Source organism: Carcharhinus amblyrhynchos, unplaced genomic scaffold (assembly GCF_965287045.1).
Source record: "Carcharhinus amblyrhynchos unplaced genomic scaffold, sCarAmb.v2.hapA chromosome_251, whole genome shotgun sequence".
NCBI classification, from domain to species: domain Eukaryota; kingdom Metazoa; phylum Chordata; class Chondrichthyes; order Carcharhiniformes; family Carcharhinidae; genus Carcharhinus; species Carcharhinus amblyrhynchos.
The window spans coordinates 169,831-193,742 of NW_027649991.1; the positions used below are offsets into that span (position 1 = coordinate 169,831).

Genomic DNA, 23,912 nt, shown 5'->3' on the forward strand with positions numbered 1-23,912 from the left:
GCAGGAGTAGGCCATTTAGCCCTTCGAGCCTGCCCCGCCATTCAATAAGATCATGGCTGATCTGTCGTGGCTCAGTTCCACATTCCCGCTTTCTCCCCATAACCCTTAATTCCCTTGTCTATCAGAAACCTATCTACCCACGCCTTCAATATATTCAGCGAGGCAGCCTCCACCACTTCGATGGGCACAGAATTCCAGAGATTCACCACCCTTTGAGTGAAGAAGTTCCTCCTCAACTCCGACCTAAACTGTCTCCCCTCTTATCTTGAGGCTGTGCCCTCTAGTCCTGCCATCCTTTCTAAGCGGGAAGAATCTCTCTACCTCTACCCTATCTATCCCCTTCATTATCTTATATGTCTCTATAAGATCCCCCCTCAGCCTTCTAAACTCCATCGAGTACAGACCCTTACATTAAGCTTACATGCCTTACATAAACACTGCAATGAGGTTATTGTGAAAATCCCCTAGTCACCACACTCCAGCGCCTGTTGGGGTACACTAAGGTAGAATTTAGCACAGCCAGTGCACCTAACCAGCACAGCTTTCAGACTGTGGGGGGAAACAGGGGCACCTGAGGAAACCCACATAGACACAGGGAGAACGTGCAGGCTCCGCACAGAAAGTCACCCAAGCCGTGAACCAAACCTAGGTCCCTGGCATCGTGAGGCAGCGGTGCTAACCACTGCGCTGCCATGCTGCGCAAACAATGGAACAAAGGCAGCCAGTAGTGCAATGGTATTGTCATTGGACAAGTAATCCAGAGATCCAGGATAATACTCTGGGGACCTGGGTTCAAATCCCACCCTGGAATCAAAAGTCCAATGGCGACCGTGAAACCATTATCGATTGTCAAAAAAACCCATTCGGTTCATTAATGTCTTTGCGGGAAGGAAATCTGCCATCATTACCCAGTCTAGCCTACACGTGATTCCACAATCACAGCAATGTGGTAGACTCTGAGGTCTGAACTGACCTAACAAACCTCTCAGTTCAAGGACAATTAGGGAAGGGCAGTAAATGCTGGCCTTGCCAGCGATGCCCACATCTCCTGAAAGAATAAAATGTCTTTCCCATAGCTGAATATTGAGATTACAGTGCAGTATCATTCTGCAGGTATTTTGTCTAATTGCTAAGCCTTCATTTTGGTCGGTAACCTATGAGAAAATGAAGGAGGTTCCTCAGTTTCCAACAAATTCCAATTGTCCATTTAAGACTGGATTTTCTTTCAATCTTACCTGCATCACTTTGGATGACTCATTCCTCATCGTTCTTGGCCCATGAAGGAGCACACTTACTTCTAAATCAATCCCCACCTTCCCTTCACTCTTGCCACTTCTTTTCTCTGCACGGCCTCCTTCAATCTCACTCACTTCCACGATCTTCCCTAACCGCCCAAACAGACATCTGTGATGTACACACATTCCTTCGCATCTAACAGTTTCTGCCTCCATCTGCTCTCAGTCTCCAGTGCCCTCAATCCACTGCTCTCAAGAATATCCACCACATGCACATTATTGCAGAAGCTGTTTTGGAAGCCACATCTTACAAACTACTTTTCATATCCTAAATGACTGTAGCAGGCAAAAAAAAAGTCATTTCGGTTTTTAACTAAAAAAGATTTACACTGATTTTAGCAGCATTCGTTTTCCCCGATACCAGTAAGTTATATTCAAAATGATAATGAATCCCTTGTTCTTGGACTCGAGTGATATGAGAGCCAACAATACAGCCTCCTAGGGAGCACTACTCCTGAGTTCCTCTCCCAGTACGAGGACTATTGAACACAGGTAGGTGAGGGAGGAGCTTGCAACCCACACACAAACTCCAAACAATCACAACATAGTGTTTTAATGGAACCAGCCTTGGCTTTGTAACCCTTAATATCCTTACTTCAGGTTTTGAAATATTCAGTCCCAACAAGAGCTCCAAATTTCCATTAGTGTGCGGGCTTTGAATACAAACTCACGGAGGTACTTGTTTCATAACGTGCACTTCCTCCGGGTGCTCCGGTTTCCTCCCACAATCCAAAGATGTGCAGGTTAGGTGGACTGGCTAAATTGCCTCTTAGTGTCAAGGGGTCTAGCTAGGGTAAATGCATGGGGGGATTGCAAACGGTACAGACTCGATGGGATGAATGGCCTCCTACACTGTAGAGATTCTGTGATTTGATGATAACCCTTACACTACTGTATATTGCTTAATTCCCCAACTTTTCATTTTAACTAGCTCTGGTGCAGTTTCTTCTGACAATAAAGTCAGCTTGAAGAAGCAAACAGGCACGCGCACGCCAGTGCAGAGGGACATGCACACACAGAGTGCAAATCTGGAACACCCTCCCTCTTACTCATTGGGGCTGGGTGTCAATAGAAAAATTTTAAACAAAAATTGATTGATTTTTGTGAGGCAGGGATCACAGAATTCCTACAGCGTAGAAGGGACTGTTGATGGACCCACCGACTCTGCACCGACTCTCTAATAGATTATCTTACCGAGGCCCACTCACCCACCCTATCCCCATAACTCCACACATTTACCATGGCTAAATCATCTAACTGACGCATCTTTGGACATTAATAGGGATATTAAAAGTTACAGGACCAAGGCAGGTAGGTGGAATTAAGATACAGATCAGCTACATTTAACTGAATGGTGATGCACTGTCAAGCTCAAGGGGCTGAATGGTCTACATCTAAGACCTATGTGAAAAGGAAGGCACTTCTCATTGGAAATGTGAAATAACACGGGGTAAGACAGCATCATTGACTAGACCAGCATCTATTGCTCATCGCGAACATCCTTTGAGAAGGTGGCTGTGAGCCACTTCCTGAATCACGACAGTCCCTGTCAGCACAATCACAGTGCTATTAGAGAGAATTTTCCAAGATTTTGATCCAGTGAGGATGAAGTCAGGATGACGTGTAACTTGGAACAGAACTTGCAAGTGGCGGTTTTCCCAGGCACCTGTTGCCCTTGATTCCTTGAGCTGGCAGAGATTAGAATTCTACAATGCAGGAAGCCATTCGGACCATCGGATCTGCACCGGCCACGTGTTTCCTCCCACAGTCCAAAGAGGTGCGGGTTGGGTGGATTGGCCATGCTAAATTGCCCCTTAGTGTCAAGGGGACTCACTCGGGTAAATGTATGGGGATGTGGGGATAAGGCCTAGGTGGGATTGTGGTCGGTGCAGACTCGATGAACCGAATGGCCTCCTTCTGTACTGTAGAGATTCTATTCTATTCAATTCTGTCTGGACAGTGGGAGGAAAGCGGAGCACCCGGAGGAACCCCACGCAGCAGAATGTGCCAACTCCACACAGTCACCCAAGCTGGGAACTGAACCCCGGCTCCTGACGCTGTGAGGCAGCAGTGCTAACCACTGTGCCACCCGGATCACCGGTGTGGAAAGGTCACCAACGTGGGAAGTGTTGTCAAATGAGTCTTGGCGAGTTGCCGCGGTGCATCCTGTAGGTGGTACATGCTACTGCCACTGGTACTTGGGTGATGAATGGGGTACTAATCAAGCAGGCTGCTTTGTCCTGGATGGTGTCGAGCTGTGGCTTATGATTTCAGATTTCCCACAACTGCATTTTTTCCTTTAGCTCAAAAGGGAAGTTGTTTGTATAATGCATCGTTAGACATCGCTGAGTTTCGTAATACTGTTCCTCTCTGGCGTCTGCAGGAAGGTATGATTGTCAAGCCACACTGTTACTGACAGTTGCTGATTGGAGTATTACAACGTGTTAACAGCTCCTGTAAAACAGCATCAGCAACCACCGAAGATGTTTCATTGCTGAGGAAAGGTCTTTTCAAATGTTGAAGCAAAACTAAACAAGAGGGGCGGTCTTCAATCAACAGCCTGAGCAAAACTCTGGTGGGTTAGATATAAATCAGCATAACAGCCCCTTGGGGAACAACTTGCGCTGCTGTAAGTTTACAGTAATTGACCAGGGTGGGGAGGAGGTGGTGGTAACATCACTGGATTAGCATTCCAGAGGCCCGGGCTAATGTTCTGGGGACACGGGTTTAAATCATAGAATCCTACAGTGCAGGGAGGCCATCTGGCCCATCAAGTCTGCACTGACCACAATCCCAACCAGGCCCTATCCCCATAACCCCAAGCATTTACCCTAACTCATCCCCCCCCGACACTAAGGGGTAATTTAGCACAGCCAATCCACCTAACCCACAAATCTTTGGAGAGTGGGAGGAAACTGGAGCATCTGGAGGAAACCCAAGCAGGTACAGGAGAACATGCAAACAGACAGTGACCCAAGCTGGGAATCAAACCCGGGTCCTTGGCACTCTGACACAGCAATGCAAACCACTGTGCCACCCTAATCCTGACACGACAGCCGGTAAAATTTAAATTCAATTAATAAATCTGGAATTGAAAGCTCGTCTCAGGAATGACATTATCATAGATTGTCGTGAAAATCCACCTGGTTCACTAACGCCCTTTAGGGAAGGAAATCTGCCGTCCTTACCCCGGTCTGGCCTACATGTGACTCCAGAGCCACAGCAATGTGGTTGACTCAACTGTCCTCTGAAATGGCCCAACAACCCACTCAGTTCAGGTTGTGTGTGCCTCTATAAGCCCTTCTCTGATCAGAACCTTCCACACACCTGACGAAGGAACAGTGTTTCCGAAAACTTGTAGGTTTACTATCAAATGAACTGGTTGGACTTTAACCTGGTGCTGTGAGACTTTTTACCAAGAGCTGGACACAGGCAAGTGTGGGGCCAAGCGAAAAGCTGATTCACAAGTTCATACGGCCTGCTGAGGTAACACTGGCTGCAATTCGAGCGCAGCTTCTTGGAGCTACTCAATGAGTTATTGAGCATTAAGAGAGCTAGCTACTAAAGGAAGGCCTCCAAACAGGGGGCTGTGCAATTCTGTAATTATAATGCAAGTCCTTGTGGCATGCCAACTGGGGTAGCATGTGTGTGTGTCAGATGTGGAGCACAGGGCAGTTTCTGAAATCAATGTACAGAACAAAGAGCCACACGCTTAATCGTTAAGTCCGATGAGCGAGAGCCAGTATATCAGTGTAATTGCTTTCTTCAGCACATTTTGTACTTAGCTACTGTTAACCATAGAACAGACATGTTCGAATTTCTCGCACCAGCGTTCCCTAGTCAGGCACAGCACAGGCATCACCCAAAGAACAGTACATCCTATTAGATCCAGTGAGAACTGTTAATGGATGAAGCCAGAATACTGGGGAAGGAATCCTAAATTAAACCACAGCCAGCTTGCCCTTTGTGCCTCCTCCAAGCCATTTTATCACAACATCAGTGACTAATTAGATATTAATTTTGGATCAACTGAAAGGCAGGAAGAAGTCACCAACAATTTACATGAAAAGGGGCCTGAAGCTATCCTTTCAATTCATGCTGCCAACAGCGTTTGAAGACAGTCAGAAGGCCGGCTGCCATTGGAGATTTAGTAAATATTCTGAACCTTTGTTATACTCCTGACTTTAGCTGGTTCTGGAACAGCACGGTGACACAGCGGTTAGCACTGCTGCCTCACAGCACCAGAGACCCGGGTTCAATTCCTGACTTGGGTCACTGTCTGTGAGGAGTTTGCACATTCTCCCCGTGTCTGCGCGGGTTTCCTCCGGGTCATCCGGTTCCTCCCACAGTCCAAAGACATGCTGGTTAGGGAGCACTGACTGTGCTAAATTCTCCCTCAGTGCGCCCAAACAGATGACCGAGTGTGGCAGCTAGGGGATTTTCACAGTAACTTCATTGCAGTGTTAGTGAAAGTCTACTTGTGACACCAATAAATGGAAACAATGATTTACATAAAAGGGGGCCTGAGGCTATCCTTTCAACTCATGCTATCAAAACAGTTTGAAGACACTCAATAGGTCACTGGAAGTTCAGTAAATATTCTGAACCTTTGTTATACTCGACAAGCAATTGGATAGCAGAAGATAAAACACAGCGCTGTGTGCGCAATTGGGAACTCAGGACTTATTCAAACCAAAAGCGACCAACTATTGCAAAGATATTATAATGCAAAAAAAAAACTCAAACATGCATATCTGATCCACTGCTTCTGTACAAGCTGAGCCCAGCAATGTAAGGGGGTGTTTGTTTTGTCACCATCACTCCTGGAACCTGCTGGGCCCATGACATGCCTTCTGAAAGTAGCAGATGGGAGCATAACACAATTAGAAAAATGTTCCATTAACTTGTATCAAGAGAGTGTAAACAGGAGGGACACATATATATAGTTACAGAGCTTTCGGATACCCCTCCCCAACCCAGCTCTCTCCTTTTTTGGCTCTGTTTGCCTCGTACCTCTGCAAAGTGCTTTGGGGTGTTTTTCTCCCCCCACCTCCCCCCCCCCCCCCCCCCCCCCCCAACACACACGAAGAGACACCGCATAATTACAAGTTATTGTTCTGTCATGCACAGACACCCCCGCTCGTGAGTCAAGGGATAAATACCCAGTCCATTAAAAGATCAGTATATTTATTGACTTTTAAATTTGCATCCAGAGTGTTTTTTTTTGTGTAAAGCGCCACTGATTCCAAAGGGCGCCCTTTGGAAAAATCCCGATGGAAACTACATTGCCGATCCATTTGGGGAGCTGGGGAGGGGTTATCTTCAAATTAAAGGCTACGGCCGCTTAATAAAGGCACCCCACTGCTTGTGTCAGATGTTGCCCTCTATAACCGCAGCCTGTGTGAAGGTTATGGTTCTTCAAAGGTGCCAAACAGTCACAGCTGGAAGGAGGATTCCGCGTTTTGCTTTGCTCAAAGTGCTGACACTGGCCCGTCCAGTCAGCACCACACCACAGCAGAGCCATGGTTAATGGCAGTCAGCAGCTAATTACATCGGGGGGGGGGGGGGGGGGGGGCACACAAAGTTAAACGGCAGAAGATGTGAATAAATATCGCACAGCGTCACTTCTCTGAACTCAATATTAACCGCATGTGGCCACTGGCACACCATCCAACTGTAATTCAACTACATATGTGTGAATAAACCTTACAGCTCATCACACCCCCACAGCCCACACAACATTACATCTGCTACCACATGACAATTAGTAGGGCACAACTGGGGGAAGAGATTGGAAGCAAGCTCATTTGAGATGTCAGTAACTTCTGTGGCTGCAAAAAGTGTAAGACTCTGTGTCATCCTTTCTTTTATTCATTTGTGGGACATGGGTATCACTGGCTGGGCAGTATTTATTGCCCATCCCTAGTTGCCCTTGGAGGGCAACCACATTGCTGTGGCTCTGGAGTCGCATGTAGGCCAGACCGGGTAAGGACAGCAGATTTCCTTCCCTAAAGGACATTAGTGAACCAGGTGGGTTTTTCCGACAATCGACAATGATTTCAGGATCATCAGTAGATTCTTAATTCCAGGTTTTTTTTATTAAATTCAAATTCCACCATCTGCTGTGGCAGGATTCGAACCCGGGTCCTCAGGTCAGCTTCTGAATTAATTGTCTAGCGATAATACTATTAGTCATTGCCTCCCCTCTTATCTGCTCCTTCCATGTTATTTTGAAGTGACTGACAATAGAGCTAAAGCAATAATTATATTTCCAACAATAGGTGTGGCTATGATCTGGAATGCACTGCCCAGGTCTGGAGGTGGTGACAGGTACAATCACAGCGACCAAAAGATTAACAGAAGCACCAGAAGAGAAAAGGGCCACGAGGCTATGGGAGAACAGTATGGGAATGGGACTGGGACTAACTGCACCAGTCAATGATTACTGCTGAGAAAAAAGAGAGACATGCTGCTAAAGCTTTTCATTCTGTACCATCAGGACAGACACAAGAATACCAAATTTCATGCTTTATAGTGCTCGAGAAAAAGTAGCAGCTGAAAGTCAAACCACATTTCTGTGGCTCGGGAGTCACATGTAGAATAAAGAATAGAATCCCAACAGTGCAGAGGGAGGCCATTAGGTCCTATCCTCATAAGCCACATATTTACCCTGCTAATCCCGCTAACCTACGCATCCCAGGACACTGAGATGCAATGGCCAATGCACCCAAGCCACACATCTTTGGACTGTGGGAGGAAGCTGGAATACACAAAGGAACCCGATGCAGACACAGGAAGAATGTGCAAACTCAACACAGACACTGACCCAAGGCCGGAATCGAACCCAGTTCCCTGGAGCTGTGAGACAACAGTGCCAATCACTGTGCCATCATGCTGTCCATGACCAAATCCTCCTTGTAAAACTGCTGGCTCTCTTGTTCTACAAACGTCACGTATTCTGTGAAGGCCAAATCAGGTAAGGATGGCAGATTTCCTTCCCTAAAGGACAGATGGGTTTTTCCAACAATCGATAATGTTTTCATGCTCATCAGTAGATTCTTAATTCCAATTTTTTTATTGAATTCAAATTCCACCATCTGCCATGGCAGGATTCAAAGCCAGGTCCCCAGAACATTCGCTGAGTTTCTGGATGAATAGTCTAGCGATGATACCACAAGACCATAGTCTTTCCAAGATGTAAAGACATCTATTAGGTCACTCTCAGCATTCTCTTTTCTAGTAATTTTCATGAACTCACCAGACTTACTTCAACATCATCTGCCATACACATGGCCATGAAGCACCATGGTGACACCATTAGCTTCACATTTGCCTCCAATTAAATAGCATCCTGACTTTGAGCACTCATATCAAACCGATTGCTTCATCTCTGGGCCAAATATCGGAATCCCCCACTTAACACCATCTGGGATGTACCTTCACCAGAACAGCCAAATGGCTCCAAGGGGGAAAGCCTGGTAATTCCTGCTCAGAACAATCGGGGATGGATGACAGCAGCCTTGTCAAACGGTCTCCCACCATAATTTTTTTACATCATTTTAACATTGTCTGCGCCTCAAGGACAAAGGAGCAAAACTGCACTGTATACTTCAAATTAACTGTACTTAACGCACTAAGAATTCACTGTATTTGTACAAGAGAGAGCCAGCAGTGTTACGAGGAGGATTTGGTCACAGGTGGTACAGTGGTTAGCACGCTGCCTCACAGCGTCAGAGACCCGGGTTTGAATCCTGGCTTGGGTCACTGTCTGTGTGGGTTTCCTCTAGGTCCTCCACTTCCTCCCACAGTCTGAAAGACATGCTGGTTAGGTGCATTGGCCATGCTAAATTCTCCCTCAGTGTACCCAAACAGGCAAAGGAGTTTTAACAGCAACTCCATTGCAGTGTTCATAGAATAGAATCCCTACAGTGCGGAGGAAGCCATTTGGCCCACTTAGTTTGCACCAACCACAATCCCACCCAGATCCTACTCCTGTAATCTCACATATTTACCCTGCTAATTTCCCTGACACTAAGGGTCAATTTAGCATGGCCAATCCACCTAACCCACACACCTTTGGACTGTGGGAGGAAACCAGAGCAGCCGGAGGAAACCCATGGAGACACAGGGAGTATGTGCAAATTCCCCACAGACAGTGACCCAAGCCGGGAATCAAACCTGGGCCCCTGGCATTGTGAGATAGCCGTGCTAACCACTGCACCACCGTGCTGCCCAAGACCAAATCCGCCTTGTAAAACTGGAGCACCTGGAGGAAACCCACGCAGACACAGGGAGAATATGCAAAGACAACACAAACACAGTGACCTAAGGCTGGAATTGAAGCCAGGTCCTCAGCGCTGTGAGGCAGCAGTGCTAACCCACTTTACAAGGATTTGGTCTTCGGCAGCACAGCGGCACAATGGTTAGCACTGCTGTCTCACATGTTAATGTATTTATGACACTGATAAATAAACTTTTAAACTAACAAATAAACTTTAATCGATAAAAATCTAGATTTTACATTTCTCTGTGTTCTGCAGATTCTTAACCATCTAGATGCTTACGCATAGCTGGCAGATGAGCGGGGTCTAACCCTTCACTGCCTGACAGAGCTTTCTCCTGAGTAGTGCAAAGGACGAGGAACCAGTAACAAATTAAACAGAATCGAACTCGGATTTCCCTACAAGTAAATAATTAATATTCAGCATCAAGGTGAAACACGAGTCAACACTGCTTCATTTCTACAAGAGGCTATCCCTTCGACATGACCGGGCAACTGCTTTGGATACAAGCAAAGCAATAACTTGCATTTATATAGCATCTACAACACAGTAAGATGTTCGTAGCTGCTTCGCAAGTGTGTTATCAAGTGTAACTTGATACTGAGGCATACAGCTAGCCAAGAGAGGGGTCAAAGAGGTGGGTTACAATGAGAAATATTCCACTCGACTTTGGTTAATGCTAATGCTTTCCAGGGACATACAATATCAGAAGTTCTTCTGCAAGTGCCAACTAAGTGGGGAGTGGAATAAAGTCACCTGAAACCAGGCATGTCACCTGCCTGTCCTCAACTTCAAAAACTGAGGAAGATTGTAAAATAATCATTGCAGCACTAAATTCCTGAACACCAATTTATACAGAATCTGACATGAACGATCTTGCCTCAGGTGACTTTCTAAACTCACCGAGGTTCAACAGTATCCTGTTACATAAACCCTGCAAGTGTAATGTTCCACCCTCTCTGCACTCACTCGCAATATGGATTGGTACATGTGAACTTGTCAAGGGAAGTGATCAGGAATGAAATGATGGGAGGAGAGGGAGCTCCGGGCAGGAGGGAGGAGAGAGCCAGCTCTGGGCCAGGGGTGGGAGAGATGGGGAAAAAGTGCCAACTCCACAAAGCCACCCGAGACCAGAATTGAACTCGGGTCCCCAGCGCTGCGAGGCAGCAGTGCTAACCACCGTGACACCCAAATAAATAGCTATCCCTTTGTTCTGCGTCAATGTTTGCCTTATTGAACCCACATGAAGCACCTTGGGATAGGTTCCTACATTGAAGTCACTATATAAATGCAAGTTGTTACTTTCTGATTGTGGCTTGATCTGACATTCCAAAACTCTCTACAATCAGTGAATTACTTTAAGTGTAGCCATTGTTGTAATAAGAGAAATATAGCATCGACTTTGGGCACAGAATTAGTCTGCAAACAGCAAAGTGATAATGACTAGATACTCTGTCTTTAAAAGAGGTACAGTACTGGACAAATGAAAGCAGCATGATGGCACAATGGTTAGACTGCTGCCCCTCAGCTCCAGAGGCCTGGATTCAATTCCAGCCTTGGGTGACTGTGTGGAGTCTGCACATTCTGCAAGGATTTCCTCCCACAGTCCAAAGGTATGCGGGTTAGGTGGATTGGCCATGGTAAATTGCCCCTTAGTGTCCCATCATGTGTAGGTTTGGGGATTAGCCATGGTAAATTTGGGATTACAGGGATAGGACAGGGGGAATGAGCCTGGTTAAGATACTGTCAGGGAATCACTAGACGGGCCGAATGACCTCTTCTGCACCTGATGGATTCTATGGTCCAAAAATTCCATGGAAGGAGTAGGTTAGAATCTAGGAATTAAAAGTGCTGCTAAGTACAGCTAGAGAGAAAAAAAAACCAAGTTCAGACATTGGAAACAAAGTCCCAAAAGCCTTGACCTGGCAACAAATAAAAGGAGAAATGAATGAATGGAAGTACTAAAGGCAAACAGGTGGATAACACAGAGACATGGACTGAGGGAGGCGTGAGGAAAGCCAGAGAAGATGATGATGCCAATGGCCCCACTAAGGCCACGGTGACAATGAACAAACACCTTGCACTAGAACCCCCTCAGCAGGGAATCTCAGCCGAGATTTCTGGAGACAAATCTCTGCCCCGAGACTCGAATGGACAACATTCTGGCTCAGAGGCACGAGAGGCTACAGCATGGCGTGACAAGCCTTTGGTTATACATTGCACAGTCTGGTTTGACTCATTATCAAATATCCTAGCGACAATTGATGCAAATGCTTGGAAAACTGGGTTGTCTGAAAAAAATAGTGCAACAAGCAAAATATATATGAGTGATACGGAAAGCAAATCCACAAAAACATTCTGAAAGGGACCATCATTCAACAGCAAGACATTACAATACAGCTGCTGCTTCCAGCCCTGATCCAAATATATATACGCAATTATCTATGGCTTTCAAAATGAGGAGTGGCACCTAATTACTGTACAGGGTCCAAATCTTCCTCCAACAAGAGTCTCTGAGGCACCAATGGGAAGAGGAGTCGATGACGCTGGTGGCCATCCACATCGACTGAAGGATGAATCATTTGTTTAAATACAGATTTGGGTACGGTAACATTAACGTTTGCATTGAGTTATACACAACGTGCACCAGGGGAAGATATCATTCTGCCCAATGGATCTAAGCCTGTATTTATGCTCACACCAGCCTCCCCTCGAGCAGCATAACACATTATTTACTCTCTTGTACCTTCCCATTAGGTCGATCTCCTTTGAATACCTGTTTTCTTGGGATGTGAGTCACTAGCAACATATTTATTACCTTGGCAGAAGTGGGCTGCTGTCAAAACTTGAGACAACAAGTAAGATAGTGGGATGCGTTGTTTGAAAGGGGAAACTTTTTTATGTAAATAACAAAGTGTAACTGTAACGGTAAATCAGCAGAACTGTAATATAAACTATGAGAACAGGAGCATTAGTAAAACAGGTTTTATTCACAGATCACCCTCTTGCAGACTGAAGAAGCCCACCAAACGCTCAGAGCCCTCAAACCAGCAAAACAATTACAAAGGAGAAAGGTTTAGAAGAACATTCGGTACTCAATATGACACTCACTAACAGGTACCATCTTCAAATGTTGAACACAAGCCTTGCAAGGTAAAAGCACCATGTAACAGAGGGCAAGGTGGCAATGCCACTCGCACTGACGCTACATCAGAGTGGCAGCTTATGGTAACACCTGAATTTACCCACATACGGTTCACATGCTTTCATACGGGTTCTAAACCGTATCGAGAATCTGGTCCGAACATCTCAGTCAAAGGTAGTCAAGAGGTCAAGAACAAGGAGCCATAGATACCAGATTAAACAGAGGAGGTTTTTTTTAAATTTGTGTTATAAGTAAGCTTACATTTACACAGCAGTGAAGTTACTGTGAAAATCCTCTAGTTGCCACACTCCGGTGCCTGTTCGAGTACACTAAGGGAGAATTTAGCATGGCCAATGCACCTAACCTGCACGTCTTCCAGACTGAGAAGGGAAATCAGAGCAGCCAGAGGAAACCCACACAGACATGGGTAGAACTTGCAGACTCCACACAGACAGTGATCCAAGCTGGGAATCAAACCCAGGTCCCTGGCACTGAGGCAGCTGTGCTAACCACTGTGCCACCTCAAATTTAGAACAGAGACATGGAATTGACTTCCAGGGTTGAGGAATAAGGAATTGTCAAGTTCATGCTTGGATTAGATGGGCTTGGTGGAGGAAGGAAAAGGAAGAGTGATTCTCGTGTGACACCCAGAGCCTTCTGACTTGGACATGAAGAATGAGTGCTTCCCACTGAGCCACGGTCTCAGTGGTTAGCACTGCTGCCTCCCAGCACTGGGGACCCAGGTTTGATTCCCAGCTCGGGTCACTGTCTGTTCAGAGTCTGCACATTCACCCCGTGTCTGCATGGGTTTCCTCTGGGTGCTCCAGTTTCCTCCCACAGTCTGCAAGATGTGCTGGTTAGGTGCACTGGCCATGCTAAATTCTCCCTCAGCGTACCCAAACAGGAGCCAGAATGTGGCGATTAAGGGATTTCCACAGTAACTTCATTGCACTGTTAATGTAAGCCTACTTGTGACATCAATAAATAAATAAATTTTAAACATAAACTTTATTTGACACCAGCACCAAGAAGCTAACCCCGATAATGAACGGGTTGTGTTTGAATGCTGCCTTGGTACATAAAGTACCTGACAATAGTTGTGCCCAACTGATGGTAAGCCAGGGACAGATCCGGGAAGGGTGACCAAGGATAACCTTAGAAGTACGTTTTGAAAAGTGTTTTTAATAGTTGGAAAGATGGGACAGGAGCTCCAGAGAATAGAGCCATGGTAGTTAAAGCCTTCAATTCCATTGACGTGGGATAGAGAGACTTACAGCAGAGGAAGAACGATGCATATTGAGAAGTTGGAGAAAATTGCAAAGGAACATTCCAAAAGTCATCAGGCAGTCTTGCAATTCCAAGGGAATCACTGATAAGAGGCCCACAATTCCAGCTCCCTCCTGCCCTCCAGTAGTGGAAGTTACGTATTATGGAAAAGATGGGACAAAATCAACTGGAAACCTTTCCCTCAAAGGTAAATCACAGTGGGACACAAAGTGAATGCTGAAGCAAATACTGGCACTCACCAAATATTTGAATTTCCTGGTAAGAGGACTGTGCAAAATGGTTAGGCTGGCCAATGGTCCAAGGACAACGTGGGCAGTCTATTTAGATTCTTGGATTTTTCTAATGAGCCATCAGAAAGCTCGTTGCAAAGTGGGAGTAACCAAGACAATAATTAATGTGCGTGGTGGGGATTGCACTTACCTAACCGAAGTTCCCCGAAGTTTCCACAGCCAATCTTCTTGCCAACCCTGAAGTTTGGTCCAACCATGAGAACACCAGATGACTGGTTCGAGCTGGACCGGGTGCCATGGGGGCTCCGCGTTGTCTGCTTGCTAGTTCGCCGCGACTCATCCCCTTTCTCCTTCTCTCGGTCTCTGCTTGTTCGACTAGATTCCATAGCAGGCAGCCGCTCACCGCTGGCCCAAGGAAGTCCAGAGCTCTCGTGTTAAATGCACCAACCTGGTGGGCAATGCTGAGTCCGTAGGTGGGATCAAAGATGGTCATTGAAGAGCATTGCTGTCTTCAGATCTGATAGCCATCCATCTCCTTATCGCCAGGAAAACAAATTAACTGCCTCCGTCCTCATGGGTGCTTCTCATTCACATTGGCGAGATAAAAATGAACGCTGAAAAACAAAAATATTAATTTATAATTCCTTCTTCAAAGTAATTAACTGAAACTATGTCTAAAACATTCTCTTTGGATCATCCATTGCATTCAGACATTTGTGTATGTCCAGATCAATTCTTCGTTAGCCAAGCTACCTCCTGGCTCCAGCTCTGCCCAAGGCCACTTTAAGGGTCACGAACGAAGCCCAATCCATCTCGCCAACCAGCATCCCATCCACTGACTCTGTCTACACTTCCCGCTGCCTCAGCAAAGCAGCCAGCTTAACCAAGGAACCCACGCACCCGGACATTCTCTCTTCCACCTTCTTCTATTGGGAAACAGATACAACGATTTGAGGTTACGTACCAACCAACTCAAAAACAGTTTCTTCCCTGCTGCGATCAGACTTTTCAATGGGCCTATCTCGCATTAAGTTGACCTTTCTCTACACCCTAGCTATGACTGTAACAATACATTCTGCACACTCTCCTTTCCTTCTCTATGTATGGTACGCTTTATCTGTATTGTGCACAAGAAATAATACTTTTCATTGTATACTAATACATCTGACAATAATAAATCAAAGCAAGCATCAACTCATGTCAGAAGGATGAGGGGGGAATCTCATTGAAACCTACAGAATAGATAGAGTGGACGTGGGGAAGATGTTTCCAACAGTAGGAGAGACGAGTGTCTGAGGACACAGCCTCAGAATAAAGGAGTGATCCTTTGAAACCAAGATGAGGAGGCATTTCCTCAGCCAATCTGTCGAATTCATTGCCACAGAAGGCTGTGGAGGCCAGGTCATTGAGTATATTTGAGAGCAAAATAGATATCTTGATTGGTAAGGGGATCAAAGGTTACAAGGAGAATGGGGTTGAGAAACTTATCAGCCACGAATGAATGGTGGAGCAGAGTCGATGGGCCAAATGGCCTAAGTCAGCTGCTACATCTCATGGCATTAAACATGCTCGCAGAGATTACATCAAGAGCCTCAAAGTTTCAATGTCCACTAGCAGATCACCTTCGTTCAGGATGGGGTGGGGGTACAGGCTAAAGTTGCACCATCTAAATTGTGCCTTCTGAGTTGCGACAGGAAGTACATTTAAACTGAGATGAGGAGAATGTGTGACATTGCAACTCTCTACCTCAGAAGGCAATGGAGGCAGGGCTCGCTGAACATTTTTAAGATGGGGGTAGATTAATTCCTTTGCCTTTCAAGAATCAGGTTATCGGGGGTAGATGAAATGGTGGAATTGGAAATACAAACAGTTCAGCCATGATCTTATCAAATGGCAGGGCAGACTCCAGGACCAAATGGGCGGCACAGTGGTTAGCACTGCTGCCTCACAGTGCCAGAGACCCAGGTTCGATTCCCGGCTTGGGTCACTGTCCGCGCAGATTTTGTACATTTTCTCGTGTCAGCGTGTGTTTCCTCCGAGTGCTCCAGTTTCCTCCCACAGTCCAAAGATGTGTGGGTTAGGTTGATTGGCCATTGTAAACTGCCCCTTAATATCAGGGGAATTAGCAGGGTATAGAGCCTGGGTTGTTGTTGGCACAGGTGTGATGGGCCGAATGGCCTCCTTCGGCTCCTTCATAGGGACTCTATGATTCTGCTCTTATGTTCGTATGTTTGTGAATCTATTAGAAAAGACCGAGTAAGCTGGGCATCTTTTCTCCAGGAAGGCAGGTGATTTGACAGCGGACTTTAAAAATTATGAAGAATCTGAAAATGTATTTGACGTACATGCGGAGAGTGCAAAACTAAGTCATCAATGTAAGATAGTCACTGCTAAATCTAACAAGGAATGCAGGAGCAACTTCTTACCCGCTGGTTAGCATGGAATGTGCTACCACACAGGCTGGTTGAGGTAACAGCATACACACATTTACATTCTCACAAATATAAGGGTAACAGAATAGAACATGGTGACGAGAAGAGATAAAGCTCGGTGGGAGATGGCTCTGGTTCACTGGGGTATCGCCCCAGTCAGCCAGGTGACCTGTCTTTCTGTGCAGTAAATGCCATGCAAACGCTCAGTAAATAAATGAGATGCTCACAGGTGATACAGACTATAAAGCAATATGTAATACATAATGGTTCCCAAACATCTTTAAAGAACACTGGCCAGTGACGTTCCCAGGGTACCTGTGACCAAGTGGAGACGGGTTTTATACCAGCAACTCAAGAAATTATTCTTTTAAGACCATACAGACCACAAAAACAGAGGATCAGGCCAGTCTGCCCATTGAGTCTGCATCACCATTGAGATTGAACAGACTGGGTCTGTACTCGTTGGAGTTTAGAAGGCTGAGGGGGGCTCTTATAGAGACATATAAGATAATGAAGGGGATGGATAGGGTAGAGGTAGAGAGATTCTTCCGGCTTAGGAAGGATAGCAGGACTAGAGGGCACAGCCTCACAATAAAGCGGAGGGGGGGGGGAGCCGCAGTTTAGATCAAAGTTGAGGAGGAATTTCTTCACTCAAAGGGTGGTGAGTCTCTGCCCGTTGAAGTGGTGGATGCTACCTTGCTGAATATATTTGAGTCCCGGGTAGATAGGTTTCTGATAGTCAAGGGAATTAAGGGTTATGGGGAGAAAGTGGGAAAGTAGAACTGATCCTGCTCTTATTGAATGGCGGGGCAGGCTCAAAGGGCTAGATGGCCTCCTCCTGCTCCTATTTCTTAAGTCCTTATTCAATCATGGCTGATATTTTTCTCATTCCTATTCACTTACTTTGTCCCCATAACACCTGATGCCCTTAATTAATCAAGAACCTATCTATCTCTGCCTTCAAGACACCCAATGTCCTGGCCTCCACAGCCTTCTGCGGTAAAGAGTTTCACAGATTCATCACTCTCTGGTTCAAGAAATTCCTCCTCATCTGTTTTAAAGGATTGTCATGATGTGGAGATGCCGGCGTTGGACTGGGGCAAGCAAGCTTATGGGTTTACTATCAAATAAACTGGTTAGGCTTTAACCCTTTGTGAGACTTCTTACTGTGTTAAAGGCTTGTCCCTTTAACCTTAGGCTGTGCCCTCTGGTTCGAGCTTTTCCTACTAATGGAAACATCCTCTCCACATCCAATCTATCCAGGCCTCACAAGAAACGATATAGTCTTTCCTCTCTGCATCTGAATGGTTTGTTTTAAAGGTAGCTTTAGTGACAAAATCGTGGTGAAATAAAAATCCATTTCTCACAAGACCTGTTCAAAAAAAAAGCCAAGTGCCTGCAATTTTTTTTAAACCAAAGAACCTTTTTGTAAAGGTTGTGCAAAATCAAAATTACCTGGAGCCGATAAAAATTCAACCTTCCTAAACCAATTCATTACAAAGTTGTCGAGTGTCTCAAGAGAGTGCATAATTTTACACATCATAAAAGACACGCATTGGATTTATGTACCGATAGAAGTGTCAAAATTACAATAGGCCAAACACTAAATTTGCATTTAACATTTTGTCTGTTTGGGTTTTTCTTCACACACAGTCATGTTTTGTGTGCCAATTTGCATGAATGTTTAAGCATATTCAAAATGTAAAAACAGTCAACTAAACTCATTTAATCCCAAGTATTCTAAAAATTATGCTGGCAACCAATTTTAGACTATCTGTACGGCTCACAGTGTGGTGCGCTCACTGATGTTAGATGCTACATGTATTAAAACACTGGGCCCTGTACTTTGCAGACAGAAGGAACATGTATATACATTGCGCCTGTTTCAACTAAAAATAGGGGAGCGCCATTGATTTTTTTTTCATTACAAATAGCCATGCTCTGGTTCATTCCCTAGGCATGGTGTGGAGATGCTGGCATTGAATTGGGGTGGGCACAGTAAGGAGTTGCACAACACCAGGTTAGAATCCAAAAGATTTATTTGGTATCACGAGCTTTCAGAGCACTGCTCCTTCATCAGGTAAGTGGAATTGACTCAGTGGCAATGTCTTGACCTGATTTGAATTTAAACCAAGCTTGGCAGTTAACTGTTGGTTATCAGTTAACTGGTACATTCTCCATGGCAACACCTCTACCAATCTGAATCCACTTGTCAACCATCTTCACTCTCTTCTCAAAGGGTATAAACGATTGATCCCTTTACACTGGGTATTCTTGCGAATGTCCTGATGAGTGCAAGACGTAAAGCTTTGACAGATCTTTGTTTTTCAGCAATACTCAAGTTTTCTACAATCAAACAACTGTTCATTTAATGAAAAAAAACAGCACATTTCCACTGTGAATAAGAAAAATAAATTGACATAGAAAACTGGAAGTCCTCGTTTTGTTAGAACTTGATCTTGCGACAAATGGATTTTCGTTTTACCATTATTTTGGCAGTGAAGTCATCTTTGAAACAAACTTTGAACTTATGAAAAGAATGCTCTAACTCACGATTAATAAGTACTTTCTAACAGCATAATCAGAATACATAATCTCAGCTGCATTGGAAATAATAATGGTCACAATTAAAACCTGGTTCTCAAATCAAAGGTATTAAATATAATCACGGTGCGACCATAGCATTCAAGCAGGCTTATTTCCAGCACAGTGCTGTTTTTCATTAAAATAATCACTTGAAATTGTCAAGTGCAGCACAATGATTAGTCTTTTATCTGTACAATAAAACAAGGCTCTTATTTTTTGCTTCTGGGATTTATGCATAATGCAATCCAACTAGCTGGGCACCAGGCGGGTTTATTTTACGAGGATGGTCAGGTTAGATTTGTATCCGTTAGAGTTAAGAGCAAGAACTGATTTGATCAAAAGCTGCAAGATCCTGAGGAGCTTTGACAGGTTGGCTGTGAAGAGGATGTTTCCTCTTGCAGGTGAATCTAGAACGAGGGATCACTGTTTAAATACAAGGGATTGCCCATTTAAGGCAGATATGAGGAGAAATTTTTCTCTTTTGATCTGATTTGATACATTATTGGCACATGTATTAGTGGAGAAGAGGGAAACCCCTCGAAAGCTAGTGAGTTTACTATCAAATAAATCGGTTGGACTAAAACCTGGTGTTGTCAGACTTTTTACTGTGTTTACCCCAGTCCAACGCCAGCATATCCACAACATGTATTAGTGTACAGTGAAAAGTATTATTTCTTGCATGCTCTACAGACAAAGCATATCGTTCACAGAGAAGGAAAGGAGAGGGTGCAGAATGTCGTGTTATAGTCCAAAGGTGTGTGGGTTAGGCTGATTGGCCATGCTAAATTGCCTCTTAGTGTCAGGGTACAAGCTAGGGTAAATAAGGATAGGGACATGGATAGGTCCTGGGTGGGATGCCCTTTTAGAGAGTTGGTGCAGGCTCGATCGGCCAGATGGCCGACTTCTGCACTGTAGGATTCTACAATTCTAGCTCGAGTGTAGAGAACGATCAACCTCTCAGAGTCATGAGTCTTTGGAACACTCTGCCTCAGAAAGGCTGTAGAAGTAGAATCCTTGAATACTAAGGCAGAGATAGATTCTTGATAAACAAGAGGATGAAAGGTCATTAGGAGTGAGCGAGTGGTTACAATCAGATAAGTCCTGATCTTATTGAATGGGGGAGCAGGCTTGAGGGGCTGAATGGACTACTCCTGCTCCTGATTCACATGGATGAGGCCGGGAGCCACAAACAGCTCAGGAGTCAAAGCCCTGTGATAGAAGGTTCATGCTACAATCGGAGTATTTAGGTATGACATGACAGGAGTGTTTTATAATAGCAATATTTGACTTTGTGATAGCACTGCCCCGACACACTCACCACCAACCTCCACCCCACCGCGAAGTCAGAAGTGCAGGGTTCAATCCCTGATTCTGAATGTCCCAGCAACCATCCCTCTCGAGTCAGAGATCTTTAACTCCAAACTGTGTGTCAACATCCAATGGAATCCTCAAGTCTAATAGGTATTGAGAGAGTCAACCCATAATCCCACGGGTTACGGGAGATGATAGAAAAGCTGCCCACTGTACAGAGCTAACCACCCTAGGAGCTGGTATAAAGATGACACACATTGATAGGAGTGTTTACGTCACATCTTAAGTGACCAACTCGGGTATTTGTCCATACTTCACATTATTCTGAGGTAAGAGCATGAAGATACAAAAAATAAGTGTTACGATCTCATGAGGTGATAGCTCAAACTCTGCAAATCCTGCATTGTACAAACTGTCTCAATGTTTCTGTGGGACTGAGTGGTCAGATCGACTTGTTGCAAGGTACCTATTACTGCACTCAATCTGTGCCATGATGACACCATCCAAATGAAGTTTTGCTATCAACTGTGGAGCAATCACATATCCCCTTACTGTGATAACCACAGTCCATAACAAGAGAGAGACAGTGACCAAACACAATAAGGTTATAAATGAGCACAGTAAAAGGGAGATTCTATTTCCAGGATAAAGTATTGGGCACCAGCGCAGTATCTGCAACGTTGCAATTACTGATATAATGGCCTGTGCTCTCGAAGCTCTCCAAATAAATCAAGATGAACCATAGCCGGCTAATTGCCACGAAAAAATAATGGGCCATTCTTCATTGCATAAAGGTCGAATGCTGCCACAGCCCCAGCCTGTCTGAAAGGAAGTCTCCCCTTGAGAAACGTGGAGCTGCACTGACCACATTCTGCCAACTCTTATCAGTAAGACTGAGGCTGCCACGGGGATAATGTAATGCAATGGCTCATCTCGGGTGGTCTGCCTTGGCAAGGGAAGAGTTTGTCAGTTCATAAGTGCACTCGAGTTTCTCAGCAAGGGAAAGGAAGCTTCAGAAAGCTCAGCTTCCAGTGGCAATTCCAAGGCGATGCCAGACCCCATCTGAAACAGCTCCACATCTGCAATACTCAATCATGAAGTCGGAGAGAAAAATAAAAGCCGTGTTTAGCAAACAATAAAACAGGCAGTCTCCTCCCCCCCCGGGCATATCCCCGCTCCTGCCACACCCTGGTTCATCCTTACCTGACCTGCATTTATGTAACCCCTTGCACAATCTCAGGGAGTCTAACGAAATGAAGTCACCATTGTACAGCAGGAGATGTGACAACCAATTTGATGGAAGGTTTACAATGGGAGATCGGGGAAGGGTCCTATCCATTCCCAATGCACTCTATGAATGGTAGGCACAAGAAACATCACTTTTCACTGCATCCCAATACATGTGACATTAATAAATCGAACAACTCACTGAACTGCCAGCCTAGACCTTCCTACTCAAATCTCTGGAGTGGGACTCGAACCCACAACCTTCTAACTCAGAGGCGAGAACTCTACCTACTGAGCCACAACTGACATCCACAGTATAAATCAACAGATGGTAACCATGACGTGGAGATGCCGGCATTGGATTGGGGTGGGCACATTAAGAAGTCTCACAACACCAGATTTCAGCCCAACAGGTTTATCTGGAATCACGAGCTTTCGGAGCGCTGCTCCTTCATCAGGTGAGAAGAGCAGCGTTCCGAAAGCTCGTGATTCCAAATAAACTTGTTGGGCTTTAATCTGGTGTTGTGCGACTGCTTACTAAACCAGAGTTATCTTTGTTGTTTAAAGCTGGAGACAAAAAACTTGTTTTAAATACAGATGATGCACAAGTAGTACTGGATGAGATAAGGGCCACCATTAATTCAAATTATCTGATGACTCCATTTATTTCTGTGCTGAATCCCCGTTTTTCCGTGTTATTTATACAAGTGAAAACAACCTCCTGATATCCATCCTGTCAAATCCCCTCAAGATCTTTAACGATGAATGCCACAGATTGAGTTTTGGATCGACAACTGTTCAGTGTTTGACTAACATACAAGTGCAGCTTGGTTACAATTCAACAAAGCTCAGAAGGCACCACAACCAGTGGAACAAAGGAAACACAATTTGGGGACTTCACACACGCCAGAAATGTAATGACCTTATTAGGAAATTATAGGACAGGTAAAACACTCAAGGATATATAAAGCAAAGCTTACCACGAGTAAAATTAATCCTGAAATTACTTGGAAACCACAGAGAGGTGTCTATGAATTAATCACTGCAACAGGATAGTGTAACAAGAGCCTTTGTGGCTCTGAGCTACAGTAATTACACCAGTGCCTGGTTTCCCCACTTCAAAAGAACACAGGCGCCCAAGCATTATTTTCATCGCAATGACAATTGCCACACATCAAATGGCAAAAAGGCCGGAGTTGGCTTACAGGTGACATTCACAAAAGGACAAAAGGAGGAAAGGACTGGCATTCTCACAGCACATTCCGTGACCTCGGGATGTCCCAAAGTGCTTCACAAGCCAGTGAAAAACATCTGATGTGCCATCATTCATCCTGGTGGAGGAAAAGCAATTTAAATTCTCACAACAGCGATAAAACAAATGACCTGCTGTTGGTGATGTTGGTTGAGGGGTGAAGCTTTAGCCAGCACACCGGTGAGAACTCCCTTGCTCTTCTTCCAATGGTGGATGGGATCTTTTATGACCACCTGAGGGTGAAAAGAGGACTTTGGTTTAGTGTCTCACCCACAAGGAGAATACTTCCAACAGTACAGCTCTCCGTAAGATATAGAAGCAGAATGAGGCCAATCAGCCCATCAAGTCTGCTCCACCATTCAATCATGGTTGATAACCCCATTCGCCCACCTTTTCCTCATAACCTTTGGTCTCCTTACCAATCAAGAACCTATTTCTGTCTTAAATACACTCAATGACCTGGCGTCCTCTGTGACAACAAATTCAACAGATCCATCACCCTCTGGCTGAAGAAATTCCTCCGCATCTCGGTTATAAAGGGTCATCCCTTTTCACTGAAGCTGTGCCCTCGGATCCCAATCTCTCCTGCTGAGGGAAACATCTTCCCCATGACCATTCTATTCAGGCCTCGCAGTATCCTTTAAGTTTCAATCAGATTCCATCCTCCATTCTTCTAAACTCCATTGAGTGCAGACTCAGAGTCCTCTAACGCTCCTCATACATCAAGCTTTTCATTCCTGGGAACCTCCTCTGGACCCTCTCCATGGCCAGTACATCCTTCCTGAGATACAGTGCCCACTGAAGTGTCAGCCTTAGAATATATTTGTCTTTGGAGTGGGACACAAACTCCTAATCTGCTTACTCA

The 23,912-nt window shown here is 45.0% G+C and overlaps 1 protein-coding gene across 3 annotated transcripts in view; it reads right to left on the reverse strand.

The window, feature by feature from the left end:
• The window catches only part of LOC145338934 (casein kinase I-like), a 191,665-nt gene that overhangs the window by 151,260 nt on the left and 16,493 nt on the right, over positions 1-23,912 (reverse strand). For all 3 annotated transcript variants that reach the window (XM_080183333.1, XM_080183334.1, XM_080183335.1), the window contains exons 3-4: positions 23,179-23,280; positions 14,430-14,853 (exon numbers count right to left, since the gene is read on the reverse strand). In XM_080183333.1, the coding sequence (XP_080039459.1) occupies positions 14,430-14,625 (196 nt within the window). In that variant the 5' untranslated portion in view covers positions 14,626-14,853; positions 23,179-23,280. The remainder of the gene's footprint in view (positions 1-14,429; positions 14,854-23,178; positions 23,281-23,912) is intronic.